General features: G+C 39.1%; 1 protein-coding gene across 1 annotated transcript in view; it reads right to left on the bottom strand.

Moving 5' to 3' along the window:
- Positions 1-471: 471 nt before the first annotated feature.
- The window catches only part of LOC124613332 (translational regulator orb2-like), a 268,493-nt gene continuing 242,419 nt past the window's right edge, over positions 472-26,545 (bottom strand). The window contains exons 6-8 of the mRNA XM_047142028.1: positions 25,467-25,648; positions 8,715-8,825; positions 472-1,616 (exon numbers count right to left, since the gene is read on the bottom strand). Of these exons, the coding sequence (XP_046997984.1) occupies positions 1,500-1,616; positions 8,715-8,825; positions 25,467-25,648 (410 nt within the window). The 3' untranslated portion in view covers positions 472-1,499. The remainder of the gene's footprint in view (positions 1,617-8,714; positions 8,826-25,466; positions 25,649-26,545) is intronic.

Here is a 26,545-nt window from a genome sequence, read left to right as displayed (position 1 = left end):
ATTGGCCAGATATAGCAGTGAATGAGCAATTACACACGGGCATATATCTGCAACTACGCCAGAATAAAATAATGTCACTGACCATCAATGTAGGCCCACTTCAAGTGCACTATACCAGTCTTTAAACAGAAGGTACAGTTGGCAAGAGTTACCCATACTATGATACATGATGTTGGTACACCTATGACATTTACAATACACTGAGGGGGAACAGCCTGAGCATTTCTATGGGATGACACCTAAAATATGGACTATTTTTCTGTATAATTTTCCATAAAATCTACCAAGGATACAAATTACTACATAGCATTATGTATGCACGTCACATTCAAAATGGCTGTGACACCATTTACTGGATCGCTGAATTTTCTCTGCTTTTGGTTTTAAGCTTTTACCATCAATTTGCTCATAAATAGAAAATTTTAAAACTGTTGAAATGAAGTAGCATTTCTGAAAGGTGACTGGATGACAAAAAAGCCAAGATAAATATATATATAATATATATGTATATTTAAATATATATTTTGTATATCAGCTGACGATATACGTAGTTTAAAAATGTGTGCACGATAAAGCTACAAAAGTTAAATTAGTTTCTCTGCCAATATCTTCTCTTAAATACATCATAAATATTGTAATCAATATGTAAGGTATGTAGTACAATACCTAGGACACGTATAAAAAAGTCAGTCGAGGACTTTCATCCACTGACAAATAGTGACACGAGACTTTTAACGGTAAGTGTCTGTTGGTGGCAAAAATTCATTATGTACAAAAATGAGACCTAAAAAATAAATATGAAAGGTACACTTCTCAATATGAAACAAATTAATACAAGAATACTACATTATTTTTACAGTGACTATTTACACCAGGATATACGAAAATCACAAGGATAAGGGAAAGCAGGAAATAGACCAGGAGATGGGCAAGCTTGCTTTCTAAACAGGCTGTACACACTTTGTACGACAAATACAAAAGTTGATTGAACTATCAATGCATATTTACAAATACCCTGAAAATTCACAAAAATTCTGCACGAATATTGGCAGAGAAACTAACAAATCACACTGTTACACCTGCTACGTACATTTTATATCGACATTATCAGTGGCCACGACAGGGATTTCTTTCTTTTTTGCCTCATGCAAACTGGCGAGTAATTAAAAAGAGTAAGTTGTCCAATGTACAATCCGTTCGATCGGGCTACATTGTGAAGGACTCATTCTTTAAAAAAGATATTTAAGAATGTGTGGTTACATACCGTATATGTATATATATATATTTTACTATATAATTGTATGTCTATGTATATATATATAAACAGCGATGAAAACAGCTAGCCTACAGTTGTTACGACGGTGGTCTCCTGCGACGCGACAACACACTTGCTACAGAATTTTTCTATTTGCCGTATTTGCCCAGTAATTAGTGCAGTGAAGTGAAGTGGGTGCCACATCAGAGCCGTTCGTCACACACAGAGCTAGGGCGCTCCAACGTTAACACCAGCGGAACGGCACAGCCCTCGGTCTATCTGCTCCTTCCTTCACTAGAGGTTTGTGGAATTCACGTCCTGGTCTTGAGTGGATTGTAGCCCAGCAGTGTTCACAGTAGTACTACAAAAGAAACCATGTTTAGTTTTTTGCAAATGGTTTTACGAATGAAGATTCTGTCAGTTATCTTCAAAAACATTCACTAAGCATGCAAGATAATAAATATTACAAACTTTACCTCTAGCTCCTCTTCTCTTGAACAGAAATAGGATACAAGTGATTCCATAACAACATTTAGACTCATAAAATTTTCAACCTCACAGGCATACAAGGTAAAGGGCAATCCACAGGAAAAGCAGATATATGATACATGAAGTTCTGTGTAATACAAATGCCATACTAACAACATATATCTTTCAACTAGTGCGAGGTAGCATTCTTTACTTTTCTTGTTCCTGTATCAGTTTTAATTCCGCTAAATACTATCTACAGACAGCAGCATGGCCTAATTTCTCAGCTGTGTATTCCATCCCTGGTATCAACACAACTTTTGTCTTTTATTGTCTTCTCATTGCCAGATAACTAGCAAAAACTTTGCTACAAATGTCAAAAATAAATGAGTGGATTACAAGTGATAGGTTAAAACTCCATGCTGGGCTAGGACTTTAGTTTGGATTCCTGCTTTTCCCATGTAGTGTCCATTACTTTAAATCTGGGAGGTGCTAGACCTAAGGCAAGATGGAACAGCCTCTACAGAGGCTCAATGGACTGGTGAGAAGCTTGTGGTGAATTGAAGCTGAGTCAGTGACTGGGATATGTTTGGGTAGTGAAATGGGTGCCGCTCTAACTGAAAAAGCCAGCAATCTGGATAAAAGTACCACTTTCTCACATTGTTAACATATCACATACTTATAAGATCAACACAGTGTACATTACGCATAAACAGCGCGCCTGTAAAATAATGTCTCAATTTCTGTGGTATGTTATAACAGTTTGATTTAGGTTTCTCTTGATGGGACATCTACAACTGTTAATATTCATCACCAATAACAAAATCCACTACAGTTTTTTACAACTGTGGCAGATTTTATGATTGACGGATTTTAATTTAGAATATTTACAACAAATCATAAATTTGACTGAAGGTAAACTAACCTAATTTTTCTTACAAATATTAAATATGCGCACCTTTAGTTTTACAGCACACATTCAATGAAAATCCAATTCTTTCCATACTTTGATTAACAAGTCTGGAGTAATGGAAGCAATAGCCTCTTCAATTTTGTTTCTCAACTATGGCAAATCATTAGGGAATGGGATAGCATAGACACGACCTTTTATAAAGTCCAAAAGGGAAAAATCGTGAGATCAGGTGAACATGGAGGTCAGTGGAAAACAGTTCTGTCACATTGACCATTATTATGACTAATCCAACAATAAGGGACTTCAACGTTCAACCACTCTGATACAAAGAGATGCTGTTGGGGACGGGCTCCATCTTGCTGCTAAGTAAAGTTTTCAGGTTCACATTCTAATTGGGGAAAGAGCCATTCTTGTAACATATTAAGAAAAGCCACTTGTCTTATGGTAGCTTCACTTATTCGATGTCAGGGTACAGTCCAGAAAAGTTTAATTCTGGGGTATATCTTTGATACTGTACAAGTTCATGAGGATGTTCCAACCCCAGATATGAACATATGGGTATATACCTTCCCACTTAGATGAAAAGTTGCCCCATTACTGCAAAGCACATGATCAAGAAATTCATCTTCTTGCTGCAACATTTCACTTCCAAAGTTATGATATACACATAGACATTTGTCTTTACAGCATGTACCAACCATAACAGGTGTGGATGCATGTGTAAGCATTTTCTTAAAAACTTCCACACTGTAATCTTTGGCAACTGAAGTTCATGATTTGCTTTCTAAACAGACTTCTTAGGACTATTAAAGTACAATGATCTGACATAGTCACCATCCACTTCAGACACTTTGGGTCATACTGTGTTTTTCCCTTTACATACAAATTGACTGTATCATTGGCAGGTGCTTTTGCCATATGGGGGATTACAGTTAAACTTCAAATGAAACACACATTGAACTTCAAATGAAACACACATTGAACTGAAATTACAGATTCACTCTTACCAAATAGCAGAACACAGAACACTTTACACTCAGCAGTTGCCATTTTACAAATATGGTACATGTGGTGGTGCAAGTATACAACAACAAACCAGTAATTGCCCATGTGTCTATCTAAAAATATTTACAATTTTGTTTTAACTGTGACCTTGAACCAGAACTCTATAATTCTTACAGCTGACACTTTTAAAGTTTATATCTGGGACTCTATTTTATGGACACCATGTATTTGAAAAAAGAAATTATAACTTTTAGTAACTTGTTTGCTAAGTTTCCTTGTTAATCCTTTTCTCACATAGCAGTTCTGAAAATCAAATGAATTTAACTTTTATTCACGTGTATAAATATATTTTCACAATTTTCATATTTTTTATCATGTCTTTCATTACTTGTAACTTCTTTATGATTTGTGTTCCACTTTTGTGTTATGAAAACTCCAAAGACACATTTTAAAAAAAAGAAAGTCAGTCATGGCACTTCTTTAAAAGTACTTTTTGCAACTCTAAGGAAAATAATTTGCAAGTATTACGATATGAATATGTGCAGATTATGTTTCATCAACATGACTTTGCATTACTCATTACTCTAGTCTTATTTAATGCTCAACAAACTTCTTCCTCGTTAACCCTATTATATTATGCAGCAGTGATTCCTTTATAAAAGATTTCCCTTGATTCCTATGTTTGTTTTTGTTCTATTTAATGGCTTCCCATTACATAAGGAAAAGAAAATAGAGGGGGAGAAAAACAATATTTTATTTGCTTATTAGCTCTCCCAGTGTCACATTCTTTGCCCATCACACGTGCAATTTGTGAAGTAGAAGCTCTGATTTCTATCAGTAAGAACTATAGTACTGTAACATCTCAAAAGCAGTGGTCTTTTTCTGGTGAAATCTACTTTTGCCTTAACACTTTTACTGGCTTGCACACACTGTTCTAGCAATACAAAGTGTGGCTGAACTTTAATTAAATTTGCCCAGTCTCAATGAAACTATCAAGAAATAATAAAAAAGAAATGCAACAAAACTCACTAAATTTCAGAAATGACACACTCAAATTTTCAGGACCTACAGCTTATCAGCTTAAACTAATGAGAAAGAAGAATTGTAATGTTAATGAGTATATCATTATAAACACCTTCTCAAAAGAAAATGCTGAAATTGGGTATACAATTGAGAAAGTGGGAAACAATAGTGATAGGCTGTAGGATTATAATATTATGCAGTTGGACTAAGTTACTTGTTTAGGGTGGGGGTAACACACGTGCATACACTTGGCCACAGTTCACTTTTAAATATGTCTGTCTGCCACTCATCACCTCCCCTATGTGATGAATAACAATCTATAATAATTCATACTATTATATCAAGTGTACCATTTCTGTGAGTTTAGACTGCCAGAACCCTGGCAGAAAGACCAAAAACAATGTCTTTTCATTAAGCAGGAAATATGTAAAATAAAAAATTATCATGTTTACACAACTGAAAAATAGTTGCAAGTCTTCTGATGATTAGTAATTTAGACTCCAAATCTTACATTTTCAGTCAATATAATAGAGGGAAACATTCCACGCGGGAAAAATATATTTAAAAACAAAGATGATGTGACTTACCATACGAAAGCGCTGGCAGGTCGATAGAAACACAAACAGACACATACATACACACAAAATTCAAGCTTTCGCAACAAACTGTTGCCTCATCAGGAAAGAGGGAAGGAGAGGGAAAGACGAAAGGAAGTGGGTTTTAAGGGAGAGGGTAAGGAGTCATTCCAATCCCGGGAGCAGAAAGACTTACCTTAGGGGGAAAAAAGGACGGGTATACACTCGCACACACACACATATCCATCCACACATATACAGACACAAGCAGACATATTTAAACTCTTTGTCTTTAAATATGTCTGCTTGTGTCTGTATATGTGTGGATGGATATGTGTGTGTGTGTGTGCGCGCGAGTGTATACCCGTCCTTTTTTCCCCCTAAGGTAAGTCTTTCCGCTCCCGGGATTGGAATGACTCCTTACCCTCTCCCTTAAAACCCACTTCTTTTCGTCTTTCCCTCTCCTTCCCTCTTTCCTGATGAGGCAACAGTTTGTTGAGAAAGCTTAAATTTTGTGTGTATGTATGTGTCTGTTTGTGTTTCTATCAACCTGCCAGCGCTTTCGTATGGTAAGTCACATCATCTTTGTTTTTAAATATATTTTCAGTCAATACTTAGAAAAAGGCAAGAGGTAAAAATCAATACTTAAAAATGGCAAGAGGTAAAGGTAAATCATAATACTAAAAGCTGTCAAGATACTTCACAGAATATTACAGTAACAATAATAAATCTGTGTGCCTCTACAGCCTGGTACAAGTCTTCCAGTTGGACACTGCTTCAGTGGCTTGCATATCCCTTTGCAGTATTTGATTATTAACACCAACTGAGTTAATTAATTTTTAAAGGATACACTGCCATTTCACTGTATATTACTGTATTTTTCTTCTGTACAATCTAGATCTAGGCTTTCATACCATTATTGAGTACGATGTTCTTAGATCATTGTACTCAATAATAGTATGTGAGCTGAAATACACTCCTGGAAATGGAAAAAAGAACACATTGACACCGGTGTGTCAGACCCACCATACTTGCTCCCGACACTGCGAGAGGGCTGTACAAGCAATGATCACACGCACGGCACAGCGGACACACCAGGAACCGCGGTGTTGGCCGTCGAATGGCGCTAGCTGCGCAGCATTTGTGCACCGCCGCCGTCAGTGTCAGCCAGTTTGCCGTGGCATACGGAGCTCCATCGCAGTCTTTAACACTGGTAGCATGCCGCGACAGCGTGGACGTGAACCGTATGTGCAGTTGACGGACTTTGAGTGAGGGCGTATAGTGGGCATGCGGGAGGCCGGGTGGACGTACCGCCGAATTGCTCAACACGTGGGGCGTGAGGTCTCCACAGTACATCGATGTTGTCGCCAGTGGTCGGCGGAAGGTGCACGTGCCCGTCGACCTGGGACCGGACCGCAGCGACGCACGGATGCACGCCAAGACCGTAGGATCCTACGCAGTGCCGTAGGGGACCGCACCGCCACTTCCCATCAAATTAGGGACACTGTTGCTCCTGGGGTATCGGCGAGGACCATTCGCAACCGTCTCCATGAAGCTGGGCTACGGTCCCGCACACCGTTAGGCCGTCTTCCGCTCACGCCCCAACATCGTGCAGCCCGCCTCCAGTGGTGTCGCGACAGGCGTGAATGGAGGAACGAATGGAGACGTGTCGTCTTCAGCGATGAGAGTCGCTTCTGCCTTGGTGCCAATGATGGTCGTATGCGTGTTTGGCGCCGTGCAGGTGAGCGCCACAATCAGGACTGCATACGACCGAAGCACACAGGGCCAACACCTGGCATCATGGTGTGCGGAGCGATCTCCTACACTGGCCGTACACCACTGGTGATCGTCGAGGGGACACTGAATAGTGCACGGTACATCCAAACCGTCATCGAACCCATCGTTCTACCATTCCTAGACCGGCAAGGGAACTTGCTGTTCCAACAGGACAATGCACGTCCGCATGTATCCCGTGCCACCCAACGTGCTCTAGAAGGTGTAAGTCAACTTCCCTGGCCAGCAAGATCTCCGGATCTGTCCCCCATTGAGCATGTTTGGGACTGGATGAAGCGTCGTCTCACGCGGTCTGCACGTCCAGCACGAACGCTGGTCCAACTGAGGCGCCAGGTGGAAATGGCATGGCAAGCCGTTCCACAGGACTACATCCAGCAACTCTACGATCGTCTCCATGGGAGAATAGCAGCCTGCATTGCTGCGAAAGGTGGATATACACTGTACTAGAGCCGACATTGTGCATGCTCTGTTGCCTGTGTCTAAGTGCCTGTGGTTCTGTCAGTGTGATCATGTGATGTATCTGACCCCAGGAATGTGTCAATAAAGTTTCCCCTTCCTGGGACAATGAATTCACGGTGTTCTTATTTCAATTTCCAGGAGTGTATAATGTGTACAGAAGCAAAACAGACCAATACATAGTCAAATGGTGATGGATTCTTTCAAAAAACATTCTATGACTGTAGCTCAGTGCCACCGAAAAAGAGTTTAATTTAGAATTCCCATTTCTGACAGGAAGGGAGTTGTGGCAGTAGAACTTAAAAACAGTCAATACACAAATCTTTGTATGCCACTAGTGATTGACTGGGTAACTACAGACATGATCCACTCTGTGGTTTCCCTTGTTATTCTTTTAAATTCCACAGGAGTTCATAAATTGTAAATTATTCTATGAATATGCATTGATTGAAGCAGGAAGTATTTCAGGTGATTACTAACATTAATCATGAGGCAAAATACTGTTAATGTTGAAACAAAGGATGTAATGATTAGCAAGTACTTTATAGAAATTAAAATCTTCAGTATCCATTTACTACAGGTCTCTGAAGCCTTGCATGGGTATCTGTGGCAACACCTTCACATGTGGTACCATACAACTAAAAAATCTTTGGTACAAGAGTGATGGCTGAAGAAATGTTGCATCAGTTCAATTGTGTTAACAGTGGGGGTTCACAATCTATCAACAAGTGAGTACAGTGTACAGTGTGAACCAGAATTGGTGAAACAACTCAACAACTTTGGGTAGCAGGAAGTTAAGCTACTTCATTATATACTGATATATTCCTCAGGATTCCTTTAGATGGATTCTGAGTGCCAAACTCAGCCACTGTTTAAGAAAAAATCATTGTAAAACTTGGAGGAAACTGACACAACATCATATGACAACAGAGTGTGACTGGTTCTTAACAACATTCACAGAATGTAAATCTCATCATTGCACTACGCTTGAAATCTTCAGAAAGTGGTATGTGAACATTTGAAATATAAGGACAGAAGTTCTGGGGACTTTACGGGAGATAAGGACTGAATATCTAAACACAGTGAACTAATTAAATTTGCTAGGAAACAGGTCTTGAAGCACAAATACATATTTTTTTAGTAAACTGTTAATTTAGTAATTAATAAAATTTCAAGAAACAATTTCTGTAGTTTATGTATGTATTATTTGTTATTCTGCTCTTACCTGAAGGCATGTCACATTAGCACAGAAAAATGGTGCAAACTTTCCACCACAGCGCTGTCCCTGACATTCATCACACATCTGGTCATCAAGAACATATGGCTTCACTTCAACCTAGAGGAATGGAATAATAAATAATTACATCATCTGCAACTTCACATTAATGAACAATATAATAACATCTGAATGTGAACTACCAACAGAAGTCTCCAAAAATGAGGAAAAAAGAAACAAACACAATACAACAACTCTGGCAATTCTGAAATAGCATTATGAAAAGGAAAAACAGTGTTCAGTTAAAAGATACTATTATTTTCATTATCATCATTTTGTAAACTCAATTCAATGCATAACAATTTATAGTTTAAAGCAGCACCAAATTTAACAGATGCAATGTAGAAAAAAAAACTAGGAATTTGTTACCTAAAATTTATCCCTATTGGAAGGGAATCTGTTCAGGTCAAGAGAAAGCACAGATAGTATTAAAAAGTCCCAATAAATGTGTCTTGTAACAGGAAAAACTGCATGAAATGACTTTGTTTCAGTTTAATTTTATCTCTACAATTTTAATGAGGAACATGAAATTACTGGAAGATGTCAACTACACAACACACAATATTTTTTTAATTATTTAATAGAAACAATTACTACTTTGCTGAATGAAATCTTGTTTCAGAATTATGTGCAGCTCTTAATCAAAGGCTCTGAGGCAGAACTGCCACAAAGTACGTATTAAAAATATTTCCAATAATGTATTTACAGAATTTAAATTATCAGAATATGTTTCATATGCTTTCCACATGGATTTAAATAACGGTGGTCAACAGTTGATATCAAGCGATATTTTTCGAACAAGTAGTAGCCGGTCTAAGGCTGTGCCTTGAAATGCCTCTCACGTCTATGTAGCACAGGTTTGGGGGCATGGCTTCCTCAGAGTACAGCTCTAATTTGGTCATCCAAAAGGCTCTGGTGTTTCAGCGAAAGGGTGTCCTACCAACCCACACACAATTTTCATGTTCCACTGCTTACATGAGAAGGGAATGAACAGTTGCTGAAACTTCACTACTGAATCCCTGTCTCTTTTTGTCTCTATTATGCTTAATTGCAACATTAATTGACATTTAGTATTTTTGTTTTCATAGTGCTTTAGAAAATTTTTTGTTTCTGCCATTGGCTGTTCTATCCACCATTGGAATAAGTTTGCAAATGTCTCGCCAGAGTGCACTAGATTATGGTAACATAAATAGCACTGCCTACCGAGATTTTCACAAATGTTTAGAGAAAAAACAGTGTGAAATATACCTCATGAGCGAAGTATGTTCTCTTACTTTAGTTGCCTTGCCTGATGGCTGCGGGTAATGTGGGTTATTAGCAAGTTTCTTTTATTAAGTGTGTTATTCATGGGTTCAGTGAGGATTCTTAGAAATAACAGCAGCATAACATGAGTGCGAAAACAACACAATATAAATTCAATGTGCAATTTATCAGGTAACATTTTGGAACATGTGGTCAGGACGAAAGTAAAGGAACTTACTGCTCGCAAACCCAATGCAAACATGAATCAAGAACAAAAACTGTGTAAATCCTGGGAAGGGCATACATGCAGTTTTAACAGAGCAATATAAAAATACATCTGAGTCATTGTGTGTGTTTCATCACATATTTTTGTTACATGCAAGTATAAATATGACCAATATGGTGCGTAAATTCCTATGGTGGTTGTTCGGGTTGCTCATGCCACCCGATCACAGCACAAGATCTGTGACATCTTGGAAACATCACTGTTTCACAGTGCAAGCTCACAAACCCTGCGGTTTCAGCACACAAAGCACTAAACATTTTAAGTTGAGAAATGCAAATAACAAAAACATTAAGCATGCAGCTGATGTAACATACACCACATTGAAAATCTCTCCAAAACACATCTTTTAGTACAATTTGTTGGGTAAAACTGTCAGGAAATGTGATTTTTATTTTGGAGTTAGTTTTTGACATTACTTAGTAGTTGATTATGAAATGGAAAGAAGATACAATATTTAAATGTTGGCCAAAGTGTGATATTGCGCCCCAGCCCTCCTGAAATCTTGGTTGTGGTGACAAGACTGATCTATACAGTAGCCCGAGGTAGATTGATAAATGTCGCAGCCTTCCCCATTATGGAAACCACGAGTCGTGCCTGTTCAGAATTAAATCCATTAGTTGTAACTAATATTTCATTCCTAATGCTAGCACCCCCCCCCCCCCCCCCCCATGAACCATGGACCTTGCCGTTGGTGGGGAGGCTTGCGTGCCTCAGCGATACAGGTGGCCGTACCGTAGGTGCAACCACAATGGAGGGGTATCTGTTGAGAGGCCAGACAAACATGTGGTTCCTGAAGAGGGGCAGCTGCCTTTTCAGTAGTTGCAGGGGCAACAGTCTGGATTATTGACTGATCTGGCCTTGTAACATTAACCAAAACGGCCTTGCTGTGCTGGTACTGCGAACGGCTGAAAGCAAGGGGAAACTACAGCCGTAATTTTTCCCGAGGACATGCAGCTTTACTGTATGATTAAATGATGATGGCGTCCTCTTGGGTAAAATATTCCGGAGGTAAAATAGTCCCCCATTCGGATCTCCAGGCGGGGACTACTCAAGAGGACGTCGTTATCAGGAGAAAGAAAACTGGCGTTCTACGGATCAGAGCGTGGAATGTCACATCCCTTAATCGGGCAGGTAGGTTAGAAAATTTAAAAAGGCAAATGGATAGGTTAAAGTTAGATATAGTGGGAATTAGTGAAGTTCGGTGGCAGGAGGAACAAGACTTTTGGTCAGGTGATTACAGGGTTATAAATACAAAATCAAATAGGGGTAATGCAGGAGTAGGTTTAATAATGAATAAAAAAATAGGAGTGCGGGTTAGCTACTACAAACAGCATAGTGAACGCATTATTGTGGCCAAGATTGACACAAAGCCCATGCCTACTACAGTAGTACAAGTTTATATGCCAACTAGCTCTGCAGATGATGAAGAAATTGATGATATGTATGACGAGATAAAAGAAATTATTCAGGTAGTGAAGGGAGACGAAAATTTAATAGTCATGGGTGACTGGAATTCGTCAGTAGGAAAAGGGAGAGAAGGAAACATAGTAGGTGAATATGGGTTGGGGCTAAGAAATGAAAGAGGAAGCCGCCTGGTAGAATTTTGCGCAGAGCATAACTTAATCATAGCTAATACTTGGTTCAAGAATCATAAGAGAAGGTTGTATACCTGGTAGAATCCTGGAGATACTAGAAGGTTTCAGATAGATTTTATAATGGTAAGACAGAGATTTAGGAACCAGGTTTTAAATTTTAAGACATTTCCAGGGGCAGATGTGGATTCTGACCACAATCTATTGGTTATGACCTGTAGATTAAAACTGAAGAAACTGCAAAAAGGTGGGAATTTAAGGAGATGGGATCTGGATAAACTGAAAGAACCAGAGGTTGTAGAGAGTTTCAGGGAGAGCATAAGGGAACAATTGACGGGAATGGGGGAAAGAAATACAGTAGAAGAAGAATGGTTTGCTCTGAGGGATGAAGTAGTGAAGGCAGCAGAGGATCAAGTAGGTAAAAAGACGAGGGCTAGTAGAAATCCTTGGGTAACAGAAGAAATATTGAATTTAATTGATGAAAGGAGAAAATATAAAAATGCAGTAAATGAAGCAGGCAAAAAGGAATACAAACGTCTCAAAAATAAGATCGACAGGAAGTGCAAAATGGCTAAGCAGGGATGGCTAGAGAACAAATGTAAGGATGTAGAGGCTTGTCTCACTAGGGGTAAGATAGATATTGCCTACAGGAAAATTAAAGAGACCTTTGGAGAGAAGAGAACCACTTGTATGAATATCAAGAACTCAGATGGCAACCCAGTTCTAAGCAAAGAAGGGAAGGCAGAAAGGTGGAAGGAGTATATAGAGGGTTTATACAAGGGTGATGTACTTGAAGACAATATTATGGAAATGGAAGAGGATGTAGATGAAGATGAAATGGGAGAAAAGATACTGCGTGAAGAGTTTGACAGAGCACTGAAAGACCTGAGTCGAAACAAGGCCCCGGGAGTAGACAACATTCCATTAGAACTAATGATGGCCTTGGGAGAGCCAGTTATGACAAAACTCTACCATCTGGTGAGCAAGATGTATGAGACAGGCGAAATACCCACAGACTTCAAGAAGAATATAATAATTCCAATCCCAAAGAAAGCAGGTGTTGACAGATGTGAAAATTACCGAACTATCAGTTTAATAAGTCACAGCTGCAAAATACTAACGCGAATTCTTTACAGACGAATGGAAAAACTGGTAGAAGCGGACCTCGGGGAAGATCAGTTTGGATTCCGTAGATATGTTGGAACACGTGAGGCAATACTAACCTTACGACTTATCTTAGAAGAAAGATTAAGAAAAGGCAAACCTACGTTTCTAGCATTTGTAGACTTAGAGAAAGCTTTTGACAATGTTGACTGGAATACTCTCTTTCAAATTCTGAAGTTGACAGGGGTAAAATACAGGGAGCGAAAGGCTATTTACAATTTGTACAGAAACCAGATGGCAGTTATAAGAGTCGAGGGGCATGAAAGAGAAGCAGTGGTTGGGAAAGGAGTGAGACAGGGTTGTAGTCTCTCCCCGATGTTATTCAATCTGTATATTGAGCAAGCAGTAAAGGAAACAAAAGAAAAATTTGGAGTAGGTATTAAAATTCATGGAGAAGAAGTAAAAACTTTGAGGTTCGCCAATGACATTGTAATTCTGTCAGAGACAGCAAAGGACTTGGAAGAGCTGTTGAACGGAATGGACAGTGTCTTGAAAGGAGGATATAAGATGAACATCAACAAAAGCAAAACAAGGATAATGGAATGTAGTCAAATTAAATCGGGTGATGCTGAGGGGATTAGATTAGGAAATGAGACACTTAAAGTAGTAAAGGAGTTTTGCTATTTAGGGAGTAAAATAACTGATGATGGTCAAAGTAGAGAGGATATAAAATGTAGACTGGCAATGGCAAGGAAATCGTTTCTGAAGAAGAGAAATTTGTTAACATCGAGTATAGATGTAAGTGTCAGGAAGTCGTTTCTGAAAGTATTTGTATGGAGTGTAGCCATGTATGCAAGTGAAACATGGACGATAAATAGTTTGGACAAGAAGAGAATAGAAGCTTTTGAAATGTGGTGCTACAGAAGAATGTTGAAGATTAGATGGGTAGATCACATAACTAATGAGGAAGTATTGAATAGGATTAGGGAGAAGAGAAGTTTGTGGCACAACTTGACCAGAAGACGGGATCGGTTGGTAGGACATGTTCTAAGGCATCAAGGGATCACCAATTTAGTATTGGAGGGCAGCGTGGAGGGTAAAAATCGTAGAGGGAGACCAAGAGATGAATACACTAAGCAGATTCAGAAGGATGTAGGTTGCAGTAGGTGCTGGGAGATGAAGGAGCTTGCACAGGATAGATTATCATGGAGAGCTGCATCAAACCAGTCTCAGGACTGAAGACCACAACAACAACAACAACAACAACCATTATGCAAGAATTTTTTTGTCCTTTTCGTGTTTTTGATTGTAATCAATTCAGCTTTGCCACTCGAGTCATTATCTATCTCCATAGCCAAGGTCACTAACACATGCTAATGTGGTAGTGCTCGATTGAAACATAGTTGGTTTGAATTCTTTTGGTAGAAGAAATTTTCATCAGTATTTGGCTATCTAGGGGATGAAAGTGGTGTCATATAGTTTCTGATTGTCAGTCTACCAATGTCATCATCATCATCATCATCATCATCATCATCTTCCTTTCCTCTCACCCGGTTTCTCTCTCCACTTTCTGCCAGTTGTCTCCTTTCTTCTTCACACATTGCTTGATTCCAATGATCCATCTGTCTCTCAGTCTTCCTTTAGGTCTGGAGTCTCCTGTCATCATTTCATGAGCCTATCTTGATATCCTGCATACTACATTCACTAGCGTGCATAGTATACTCCCTTGCTTCAGATATTTTTCTATTCTAACCAGTTTGCGATTTCTTCTCCTACTTTTACCCAACTCAAACTTCCTTGACACAGTTCCTTGCATCAATGTCCTGGATTGAATCCCAAACTTCTCCGCAGTGCCTCACAGAGTGAGGGAATTAATGGTATTGATGGATCACTCTTTTGATTGGTTGACTGGGGGTGCTAAAATTGGTGGTTCTTGTGAAGCCATTTGGGAGGAGTAAGCTATGTGCCAGCACCGGATTTTACTCTCTCCTTCTACCCTCTCCCCTCCCCCTCCCCCAATTTCCCCCACCCTCTGTCTACCATCAGGAACAACTCGAACATGACAAAACCATGCACGCACTAAATGCACAACCCTTACGTTTCATGAAGGAAAGCTACCATTGTGTTTGAAGAAATATCATGTCCAATCTGACAGTTGAAACTTACCTTCCTTGTTTCCCAACCAGCTATTTGAATAACTATCTCACTTGAGTGATCCTTCTTATATTTAATAAAGTGTCACTGTGCAATCTTAACTATATTTAGGGCATTATTTGTTCATTCACTTGTTTCATTTTATTTACTCGGTCTACTTTGCCTGAGAAAAAGTGAAGCATCCAGAAAACATGGTCATATGTCAATGTAACTATGTACACATGCACACTGTTGGCAGGTATCTAAATGGAGACAGTTGCAATTCTCTGTGACAGGTAGACAGGCCACCAGCGTGCATTAGCATTGTTTGTGTTTACTGTTGTTTCCAAGCATGTTAGAGTAGTAGCTTCACACCTTTGCTGAGCCGCTCTGTAATCAGTTGAAGCCAGCTGACTTTGTGCCTCCCTGGAATGTTTACACTCGTTGCCAATCTTGGCTACAAAACAGTATTGTGTGCCTTAAAAATGAGTAACCATTGTGAATATAGTGTTGATTCATGTGTGGTGCTGTGATTGTTAATATTATCTACAGAAATGAGTAAAAAGGCCGTACCTGGACCTTTCTAACAACTGGCCATCAATTTTTGTTTCACTTTTGTGATGCATTAATCCATTACATTTTCATTTCTCTTATAAGCTATAAAGAGGCTGCTCTGGGAAAAGGAGGCTGGGCTTGTCTCAGCAGCCAGTGTGCTGTGAAACAATTGCAAGTTTCCACTCTCAGCAGCATCCTTCCCTCAGGGACCAAGTAAATTTGTGCAACCTGTACATAGAGGGTGTTCATGAATGATCACTGTGAAGGGGCAGAGATGCTGCGTACTCGTATGAGACTGCATTATCAGCTCTTGACAGAATTTGAAAGGGACCTCATTGTGGAACTCCATTTGGCCAGCAGATTGAATTGTGCAATATCTGGATTTTTGGGGCATTCGGATGTGACAGTAGCCTGACATTAGAGTGCAAGGGAATCTGAGGGTAGGCATAGTGTAGGATGCTGTTAACAATACAACACAAACAGCCACATTTGGAGTGGTGCTGGGAAGCACGGACTGCCAATTAATGGCATCGCATTATTTTCAACAATGAATGGTGGTTCTGCACTACTCCGGCACTGGACTTGTGTTTGGGAGGATGACAGCATTAGGTTTTTCTATAGGTCGCTCTAGGCAAATGCTGAGAGAGGTCCTATGAAAAGGGGAAGGTCAGTTTATTTTCTTTTCCTTTCTTAATCCAAGTTTGTGCTCCACTAATGACAACACTGTTGATGGGGTATTAAACTTTAATCTTCCTGCCTTACTTTCTTTCCACTTCCCCCGGTGACCACCGTTGCCAAGTCTGGCTGTGACCCATGGAGAGGTCCCATTCTTCCAGTGTTCTGGAGAGGCACAGTGGTGTTACTGCTGGGATTTTGGTGAGGGGAGCCATCGGTATGACTTCAGGTTGTGGCTGATAGTGACTAAAGGAACTCTGATGGCAAAATGATAAGTCACAGAATTCTGCATTGTCACATTTTACCTCTCATGCGATAGTATCTTGCTGCCACTTTTGAGCAGGCTGTTGCTTATCCACACATGGCATGTAACTCTGTCAACTGTACCCATGGTGTAGAGGTATTCCATGGCCAGCAAGAGCTCCCACATCTGTCCCCAATGGAACATGCGTGGGACCAGCTTAGATGTCAACTCCGTCCCACTGGCAGTATTCGTGATATCAAGGACCATTTAAGACAGTTACAGGCCAGCTTGCTTGAGGAGAGGATGCAGTGGCTTTATGACACACTTCCCAACTGAACTGGTGCATTTGTCTAGCATAGAGGGAGTGCAATTTCATACTATTAGTGGGCTCGTAGTTCCAAGTTATTTGTAGATTTTAGTTGATAGTGTAGTCACTGAAATAACATCACATACCCCCTCAATCCATAAAGTTTCATTTTGTTTTCTTATTCCCTTTGTATGGAGTTTACTGACGACCTTACAGCCTCGTCCTCTACAAGTCTGTGTCATATACTAGGGTTCCTTTAACTTTCATGCTGGCTTACCAAAAGTGAGCCACACAGACTAATGCTAGCATTGTTGTTGTTGTTGTGGTCTTCAGTCCTGAGACTGGTTTGATGCAGCTCTCCATGCTACTCTATCCTGTGCAAGCTTCTTCATCTCCCATTATCCTTGTTTTGCTTTTGTTGATATTCATCTTATATCCTCCTTTCAAGACACTGCGTAATGGTAGATAAAGCAATTAAAATTAGAACTATTACCAGTTTTCCACAAAATTCAGTGAAAGCCTGAACAGCTGGCACTAATTCATTACTGAGTTCTAATCATTTTAAGCAGCTATAAATTTCCAGAAGCGTCTATAATAAATTTTTCCTTTGCACCAATCATTCCACAACAAACATAATTTCTGATAAAAAATATTACTGTGGATTGAAGGGAGATAAAGATGAAGAGGTAAGCATTGGACAAGCAAATTAACAGTTGTTGACCAGTATAAGTCATAAATGAACCAAATATTGCTGTGAAACGTACTAAAGTGAGTGTCTTGTACTGGTATATTTGATCCAAGACCAGCACCATTCAGAATGACCATTCCTTTGTGAAACAGCAGTACATGTACGTCTGCATCAACATCATCTACAGCTATGTACATACTCCACAAGCAACCATACAGTGTGTGGTGGAGGGTACCGTGTACCACTACTACTCTCATTTTATTTCCTTTTCCACACACAAACAAAGCGAGGGAAAAAGACTATCTATATACTTCCATATGTGCCCTAATTTCTCATATCTTCACGGTCTTTATGCAATTATTCTGCAGTCAGCTCCAAATGTCAGTTCTCTAAATTTTCGCAATAGTGTTCCTTGAAAAGAAAATTGCCTTCTCTCCAGCAATTCCCACCTGAGTCCCCGAAGCATTTCCGAAATACCTGTGTGTTGTTGAAGCCTACTAGTAGCAAATCAAGCAGGCCTGCCTCTGAATTGTTTTGATGTCTTCCTTTAATCTGACCTGGTGCAGATCCCAAACAGTCGAACAGTGCACAACAATGGATTGGACTAGTGTCCATCTTAATGGAACTAAATGATGTCAGTTCACTGTCTAAATGAGATGCTAACAACTGCTTATTTGCTGTTTCTAGCAGAAACACTCTCCTAGCCTTCTTGACTGATGTATTAACTTTCATAACCACAGTTGCTACAATGACATCATGATTGCTAATCCCAGGCTCTATAATGTAGCTGTTGATAAGGTTTGGTCAAGTAGCAGTTCATGATCTGGGTGTTTACATGCTACTGAACTCGGCTTCTTTGAATGACTCTATAACTGTCAGAGTGGAACAGGGTGGCCAGCAAAAACATCCGACAATTAACTTTGTTCCAACTACACCCGTAGTACATAACTAGATTACTTCACTGACACACTCAACTTCAAACTCAATATAGGCAATATTTTTGTCAACTGCAATGAACACTACGCCTCCTATGGTGTCTAATCTGTCTTTCTGATAAACGTTCCATTTCTCATTAAATATTTCAGGACTTTCTTCTTCAGTTTCAGCCAGCTCTTGTTCCCTAAACTACTTTCAGCACGAGAACTTCCTGGAAGGCAGTATATTCGAGAACTTTGTTACAGATACTTCAACAATTTACTGATCAAATTTTGATAGCCAAAGTGTCATTACTCTGAGACTGCTCTGACTTCCCTTTCTGCGTTAACAACTGGCAAGCATTCATCAGAGAACCTCAAATTACTGCCTAGCCTAATAAACTCCATGTGGGCTCCACAATTATTCTGCTACCCAAGTAGCTGCTTCCTTTGTTTAGTGCACCCCTGACCTATCAAGGGGAATGCTACAAATCTCCACCTCATAATGCATGTCTAGAAATATTGAGCCAAGGTTGTCACAGAGTTGACAAAGCCTTTGGTTGAAACTCTACACTCAGTTCCAAACCAAAGGACCCCGATGGGAACAATGCTGCAAACTGTAAGCTCTGCTTGCACTCTGTGCGTGATCTCAGAACCCACACAACAGGTGTCACTGGTGTTGATGCGAGCCACAACTTGCAGACGACTGCACCCTGCACCTCAATAGCTATAGGCAAGGCCACCTCCACATCTCTGATGAGACCTTCTCCCCCCACCCCTACCCCCTCTTGGGCAGACATTGGCTTTCTTTCCAGCCCCAAACACTATCTTCCTAAGGGGCTCCTTAATGTGTCTAACACTGAAGCTTCCGATAACTAGCATACCCCTGCCCATGTGTGCCTGCTCAGATCCTGCTAAAGGATTGGTCACATGTTCACTCACAGAGTGAATAGGCAAGGCCAGACTGTCAACCTCCAAACTGGCCCTCCACCTCGAGTGCAACGCATTACCACCTGCCAGTCATTGTGCTGTGAGGGTGGATCCACTGCGTCAGGTACCCTAGGTGTCTCGGCAGCAGAGCCCAGGGCAAAACAAGCAACACACAGGGTGTTCCCTGTGAAATGCGATTCTCTGCCACAGCTGCAACCCAAGTCAGTGGCCTGAAGGCGGCTGACCACAGCCAAAAGTGCATTCAGCTGTTCACAAACTGCGGCCAGCTACTCCTGCATCCTTCCAATACTCGCAAAACTCTGAAGAAGTAAACTATAGAAACTGACAAACCTAGATGTGCAAATTGCTACCCTCGTGATGTGTCACCAGTAGATGCTGATGCCTGAATGAGTTGTAAAGCTGGCTGTTCAGAGGAAATGAAAACTGTGCTGCAGTCTGGCTAAATGTACACTTACAGTAACAAAACACTAGATTATACTTCTTAAAAAGAAAAACACACAGAAAATTTAAGAACTATGCTATTAATAAAGGAAAAGCTAAATAAGTAACATGCCACTCTGGAGATGTGAACAGCCAACAGCAGAAGGCTTGACAGGAAAAAACTGAAGTTCAGTTGTGATAACAAAATTTAAGAATCCTCTGATGCAGATTTTGTGTGATGTTTTCCCTGTTTTTTTTTTTTTTTTTTTTTTTTTTTTTTTTTTTTTTTTTTTTTTTTACAGACTGATGAAACATTTTGAAGAGAATGGACTCATACATGAGCCCAGGAAAAGCCACTCAGGACAATAGGCCTCAGTCGTAACCCTGGAGAAAGTGGAATGAGTGTGAACCCTGTTCATGAGGAGCCCATTACATCAACAAGACCTGCAGCATAGCAAATATGAATGCCACTACAGTCTCTACAGAGGGCAATGAAAGAGAAATTCAGGCTGCCAACCTTTGAAAGACAGGGACTTGTAGTGTCGATATTCTTCTACAAGAAATGAGAGGACTGAGGATTTTGAATTAGGGCACTCAATAAGGATCAGAGTTGGTTTAGTGATGAGGCACACTTCCATCTCCATGGGTACATCAACAAACAAAACTGGCACAACTGGGGTAATGTGAATCCACATGGTCAATGTTTAGTGCAAAAAGCATTACTTGGCCCAGTTTTATTGAGGGGATCTGTTACAGGAGATGAATCCAGACAAGTGCTGGAATATGAATATGTACTGGCTGCATGCTGCACCGCCATCTAATGCTCTGAAACTGCTCGTTCATGGAGTATGAAGGACTTTCACACCATGCTGCGGATGTCTTTAGTTTCCTTCAAGCAATATTCAGAGATCGGATTGTTGTCCAAAACACCTTAGCATTCACTGTATATGATGTGTAATGGCTCCTTATAGACCTGTTCTCATACCCGTACTACAATTTCCAGAGAGATTTGTGTAGTCACATCTCCAGAGTGGCATGTTATTTTCTTCAGAAAGTGATCACAGATTTCAGTTCAGGGCTCTACACACTCAGTCCTGCAGAAGGAAGCACTTTGAAAATCTTCTGTATTGAATTTTCGGTTGTCCGCTATAGAATAAACATGATGACAAGAATCTGTCACCCCATCTTATGTATTAGTAGACAAAACACTAATGCCTATTTTGCACCACTCACTGTGAATATGAAGAATCATTGCCTGCAGTTTTCTTTGAAGAAATGACTAGCATTTGATAAAACTGGTTCATGTGTATACGTCTGATATAACTACTGAACATGAAACACACCGATTTGAGCTATCCCCAAGAAAAGGCAAGAAATTTATGATTTGTAAATAAGTGTAAAGAAAAGGATCTAAAAATTAATAATACAATCAATCAAATAAACCAGACTAGAATCTTCTACTCACTAAGCAACAACAGTTGGGAGGTAACAAGGTTATCTGGAGATTAAGCAAGAATGCCACTCAGCAACTCAAGTCAAGAGAGATGATACAGCAGGATCTCTGCTACAAGTTAGCAAATTAGTATTTCACCAGTAAACCCCATCCCTCCCTCCATCCTGATTCTATAAAGAGTCGAACTCCCACATATAGAACAGCTTAAAATCTCTGGTTACTCAACAAATAAGTTAATGCATTAAATGTCTGCCATTAAGTATGTAAATCATTTATGGTTGAAGATGCAAAACCCTAATTGTGTTGGGTTTATTAGTTTTAAATCACACATGGATGTCTTCGGTGGTATATAAAACAGTGGATGTGTTTAGTCTAGGTAATTTGTGGTCCACTTTCACAAAAGCTATTTTTTCAATCATCTCAGTGTTTACGACATAGTGTCTCCTGAACTGTACGTCACATACAACATAATTCTGCAGGTAAATTCAGTGTGTATGTGAATATTGTTTGCAAAATGTGTTGTGAATATAGTACTAAAGAAGAAGTAAATTAAAATGTCATGTCAGAAGCTGAAGTTTTACTGCATACACAGTCTAAACGTAGTAAGTGATCAACTTTATTCCTTTTGTTATTATGTGGTGGGTGTCAGAAAGAAAAAAAATTTGGAAGAGTTTGAAATTGTGTTGTCGGAAGTTGCTAAGTGCTCTCATTCTCGAATATTGGATGAATATGAAGCGGCTGGTGGAAGGGAGTGCTAGCCCTCAGTTTAGTAAAGATCAGTTTGGTTTGTTGGGTTTTCGAGTGCACCATATTCTGTTAACAAGTGGTTCCTTGTGCATCACTTGAAAACACTGTCTACTACATTAATTCCTCTGTATTATTGCTTTTATGCATTTGTCTAAAATATAACCAAAATTATAAAGTGAAGTACCTCAAAATAAACTGCTGTGGGTCCGCACTTTTTTCTGAAAATCCCTTCATATAGTTTGGGCAATTTGTACTCTGTGAGTTGCGCTGTCTCAAGACACGTACACAGTTTCTAGTTTTAATACTTGAGTTATTATGTTGAACTTTCAATGTTAAGAGTATAGCTCTTAATGTGCAGATTTTAGCATATTACATTCAGTTAATACTTATATAAAACACTAAAAAACACTGTCCTGACATGCCTCGAAGGCCCAATAGTATCGACCAGCCACCACGTCATCCTCAGCCCTGAGGTGTCACCGAGTGCGGGTACGGAGGGTATGCGACAACACACTGCCCTCCGGGTCACTGTCAGTTTTCGTGACTGGTGCCGCTACTTCTCAATAAAGTAGCTCTTCAATTGGTCTCACAGGGGCTGAGTGCACCCCGCTTGCCACCAGCCCTTGGCAAACCTGGACGGTGACCCATGCAAGTGCTAGCCAAACCCGACAGCGCTTAACTTTGGTGTCCTGATGGGAATCGGTATTACCATTGCAGCAAGGCTGTTGGCTATATAAAATACTGGTATCAAATTTTTGTTGCCCCTGGAAGCTGGTGGATTCACAGCCTACAACTGGGACCAGGTGACCATTTTAGTCACTTCCTAATATGGCTTTCATATTTCTTTCTTAGACATACCAATTAGCTCTTCTTTAACACAAGGCTAACCAAAGGAAGAAAAGAAATAGTTTTCTTGTTTTTGTCTACATTTGCTTTTCCATGGTACAAAGAAGTTCTATTTTTATCCTAAATTTAATTTTAATATGAAAATGTTAGCAGTTGATGTTTAGTATCAATACTCGTCTACTGCCACTTTTTTCCTGTTAAGCAGTGCTATTGCAATGTACTCTAAACTCAGCAGAATATATTTTTAAGTTTAAAGAACACATACACCATAAGCTGTCAGATTGTTGCTTTCAAGTTCCCTACTGTTTCATGAATAACTGTCCAGAAGGATTTGAGAAGATAACAAAAGATTACTCGCTCTTTCAGAATTTTAAACCATCAGTATTTCTCTTATCATTATCACACGTATCTTGCAATTGTTTGCTCTCAGGTATTACAACATGGTTGAATTAAATAAAATTAAAAATACCGTCTAATAATGTACTAATACATTACAAAACATCACAATAAAACAAAGAAGTTTACATAATCAGGAATGGCAGGAACACTAGTACCTGGGCACTAATATGTGGATCCTATGTTCGTGTTACTGACAAGGATAATATACAGAAAACTGAGTATCTGTTAGACGATGACCAGTTTGGCTTTTGGAAATGTAAGGGCACTAAAGAAAGAAAAATAACATGTGACGGATGAAGCAAGGAGGACATAAAAAGCCGGCTAGCCCAGGCAAAGAGGGCTTTACTGCACATGACATGTCTGCTTGTATCAAATATTGGCGATAATCTGAGGAAGAAATTTCTTAGAATGTACATTTGGAGAAGAGCATTGTATGGTAGTGAATCATGGACAGTGGGAAAATGGGATCAGAAAAGAATCGAAGTGCTTGCAATCCCATTTTATAGAAAAACGTTAAAATCAGGTGGACTGATAAGATGAGGAATGAAGAGGTTCTCCACAGACTCGGCAAAGGAAAAAACATATGGAAAACACTGACAAGAAGAAGGGACAAGATGATAGGACATGTGTTAAGACATCAGAGAATACTGTAGAGGATGAAAACTTTATGGAAAGACAGAGACTGGAATACATCCAACAAATAACTGAGAAAGTTGGTGCAAGTTTAGCCTGAGATGGAGAGTTCTGGCACAAGAAAATGGATTGATGGTGGGCCGCAACATACTTGTCAGAAGACTGATGACTCAAAAAAAGAAAAATGTGGATAAATGTGAGACTTACAGATAAATTGGAACTGTAAGTCTGGGTGCCAAACAACAAAAAATAAAAAAACACTGCAAATTCTGTTCTTTTTTTTATTTCAGTACTTGTCTCGGTTTCTTGTTTCTATGTGAAAAATGTAATCTACATATTATGTTATGCTGTGTGCTTCCAATTACCTCAAAAAATTTTACCCAAATATAAGATAAAGTGCCAACACACTTCTCTGTATTCAGAATTGTTTCAGATTAATGTGTCCAAGTAAATCTTCACCTCGATTCTTTAAGGAATCAAAATCTCATGTATAAAATGGCTCCCAATGTCCAATTACTTTATAAATGACTTAATGTGCTGAATATTTGACATTAAGCAAGCAAATCCTTTACTGCTGAAGACACTGGAGTTTTTCATGTATCTCAATGTTTATGACATCATGTCTCCGGACTATGTGTCATACAATGATATAATTATGTAGGTACAGTAAGCGGTATATGTGGATATTGCCTGCAAAATGTGTTATGAATAGAATTTAAGCAGGTAATGAATTAAAATGTCATGCCTGATGCTTAAGTTTTACTCTGTGAACAGCAACAATTAATTAAGTGATAAATTTCTTCCTTTCATTACTTTGTGGAGGAGTCAGCAAGAAAAAATTTTGTGCGCATTTGAAATTATGTGGGTACAATTTGTTGGAAATTACTAATGTATAAATACAGTCTGGGTAATTTGCACACTGTGTGTTATGCTGCCTCAAGACATATACACATTTTCAGACTTCAATACTTGATTCACTGTGTTAAACCTTAAATGTAGTATCATACCTCTTAATAGTAGATTACAACAGCATTTTAAATTTTTAAATTCAGTCAACAGTTATATTAAATATTGAAAATCAAATGTTTGCCCATGGTACCTACTGGATAGGCACTCTGCAACTTAGGACTGGGTGATTGTTTTAGCCATTTAGTAACACAGATAAGAAAGCCGTAGTCCAAGAAACAGAACGTGTAGGCTATGGTTCGCCCATCCAAAGTTGCTATGTCATGAATTCCTCCGCTTCAAAGATGCATACATCATGCAACGCAATGGTTTCAATTACACTGTCTATCACTACATTGCTATTTCTCTTGACTTTTGATCAACAATTACCATTTTCTTCTTCTGAACTTACAATTATCTTTCCATAATTCATATACATTTTCTCCTGAATACTGAAGTATGTACTGTTGAGCACTACTGGCAGTTTGCTTATCTTAAACTACGGAAATCTATCACTTTCTATTGATCTTCTCCACATGTAAAATTACAAAGACCTCTAAAACTTACCCGTTTATCAATATCACCATGCTGCAGCTGAACAAAGCGTGCACTAATAGCTGCAATGTAACTCTGCTGACTGCTGAAAGCCACACGGCCAGCACCTTTTGGGTATTTTAGTTCAGGATCAGTATCAATACCAGCGTAGCAGACACCACCATACAAACGGTCCATAATCATGGCCAGTTCCACTGCAGAGAAAAAAATTATGTTAGAATGCTAAGCGCAATTAAGAGGTTTGGCCACTCTACTGTACACAAAAAGCAACTTAAATGGCTCAAAAAATAGGGGAATTAGACAAATTTTACACCTATGTGGTGGTATATAACACACGTTGCAGTACAATCAAATGATACAGATTTTTGTCCTCCTACACTCTTGCAAATGCACAATTGCAGAGCAACAATAGGAATTAAAATAACTTTGTTTTACAATTTTTCCAGATTATGATTTTTTTGGTCACTCAATACCATCCTTGGAATAAACCAGTTAATGGCCAGGTACTGTCTTAGAAAATTTAATGAGTCGCAAATTTTACTTTACGTAAGTGTACGATTTTCATGAAAAAACTGTTCAGTAACTCCAAAGTCATTTTCATATAATTATAATAAACTGTGTATTTCCATGTTTCTATATAATTATTCATTCTTATTTAATTATGAAACCTACACGAGTGCCATATTTCTTTACAGATATGGTTAGAACCTGGCATATTTAAAATTTATATTCGTTGTTCAACATATTTTAAACAAGTTGTGCAACTGGATGAATTCATAAAATACGTTCAAGAGTTTTCCTTTCATTGTCTGAAAAGAAATGGGCATCTACAGTATTTCATGGCCAGCCTTTCACCATTCCCTGCACCATCACATCTTCAGCTAATGTGTTGTTAGTTTGTGGCTCCTGCATTATTACACTATCAGTAAACACTCATCCTTTAAAAAATCAATCTCTCATGTATAAAACAGCTTCAAGGTGTGATTACTTTACAAATGAGTTAATGTGTTAAATATTTGACATTATGCACGTAAGTGAGGAAAAGTTTATAAAATATCTGGAATTATGTTTAAAGTTTACTGGAAATCACT

The sequence above is a fragment of the Schistocerca americana genome, chromosome 4, assembly GCF_021461395.2.
Source record: "Schistocerca americana isolate TAMUIC-IGC-003095 chromosome 4, iqSchAmer2.1, whole genome shotgun sequence".
NCBI lineage: Eukaryota > Metazoa > Arthropoda > Insecta > Orthoptera > Acrididae > Schistocerca > Schistocerca americana.
The sequence above is the reverse complement of the archived record's forward strand: the minus strand, read 5'-3'. Positions and strand labels throughout refer to the sequence as shown.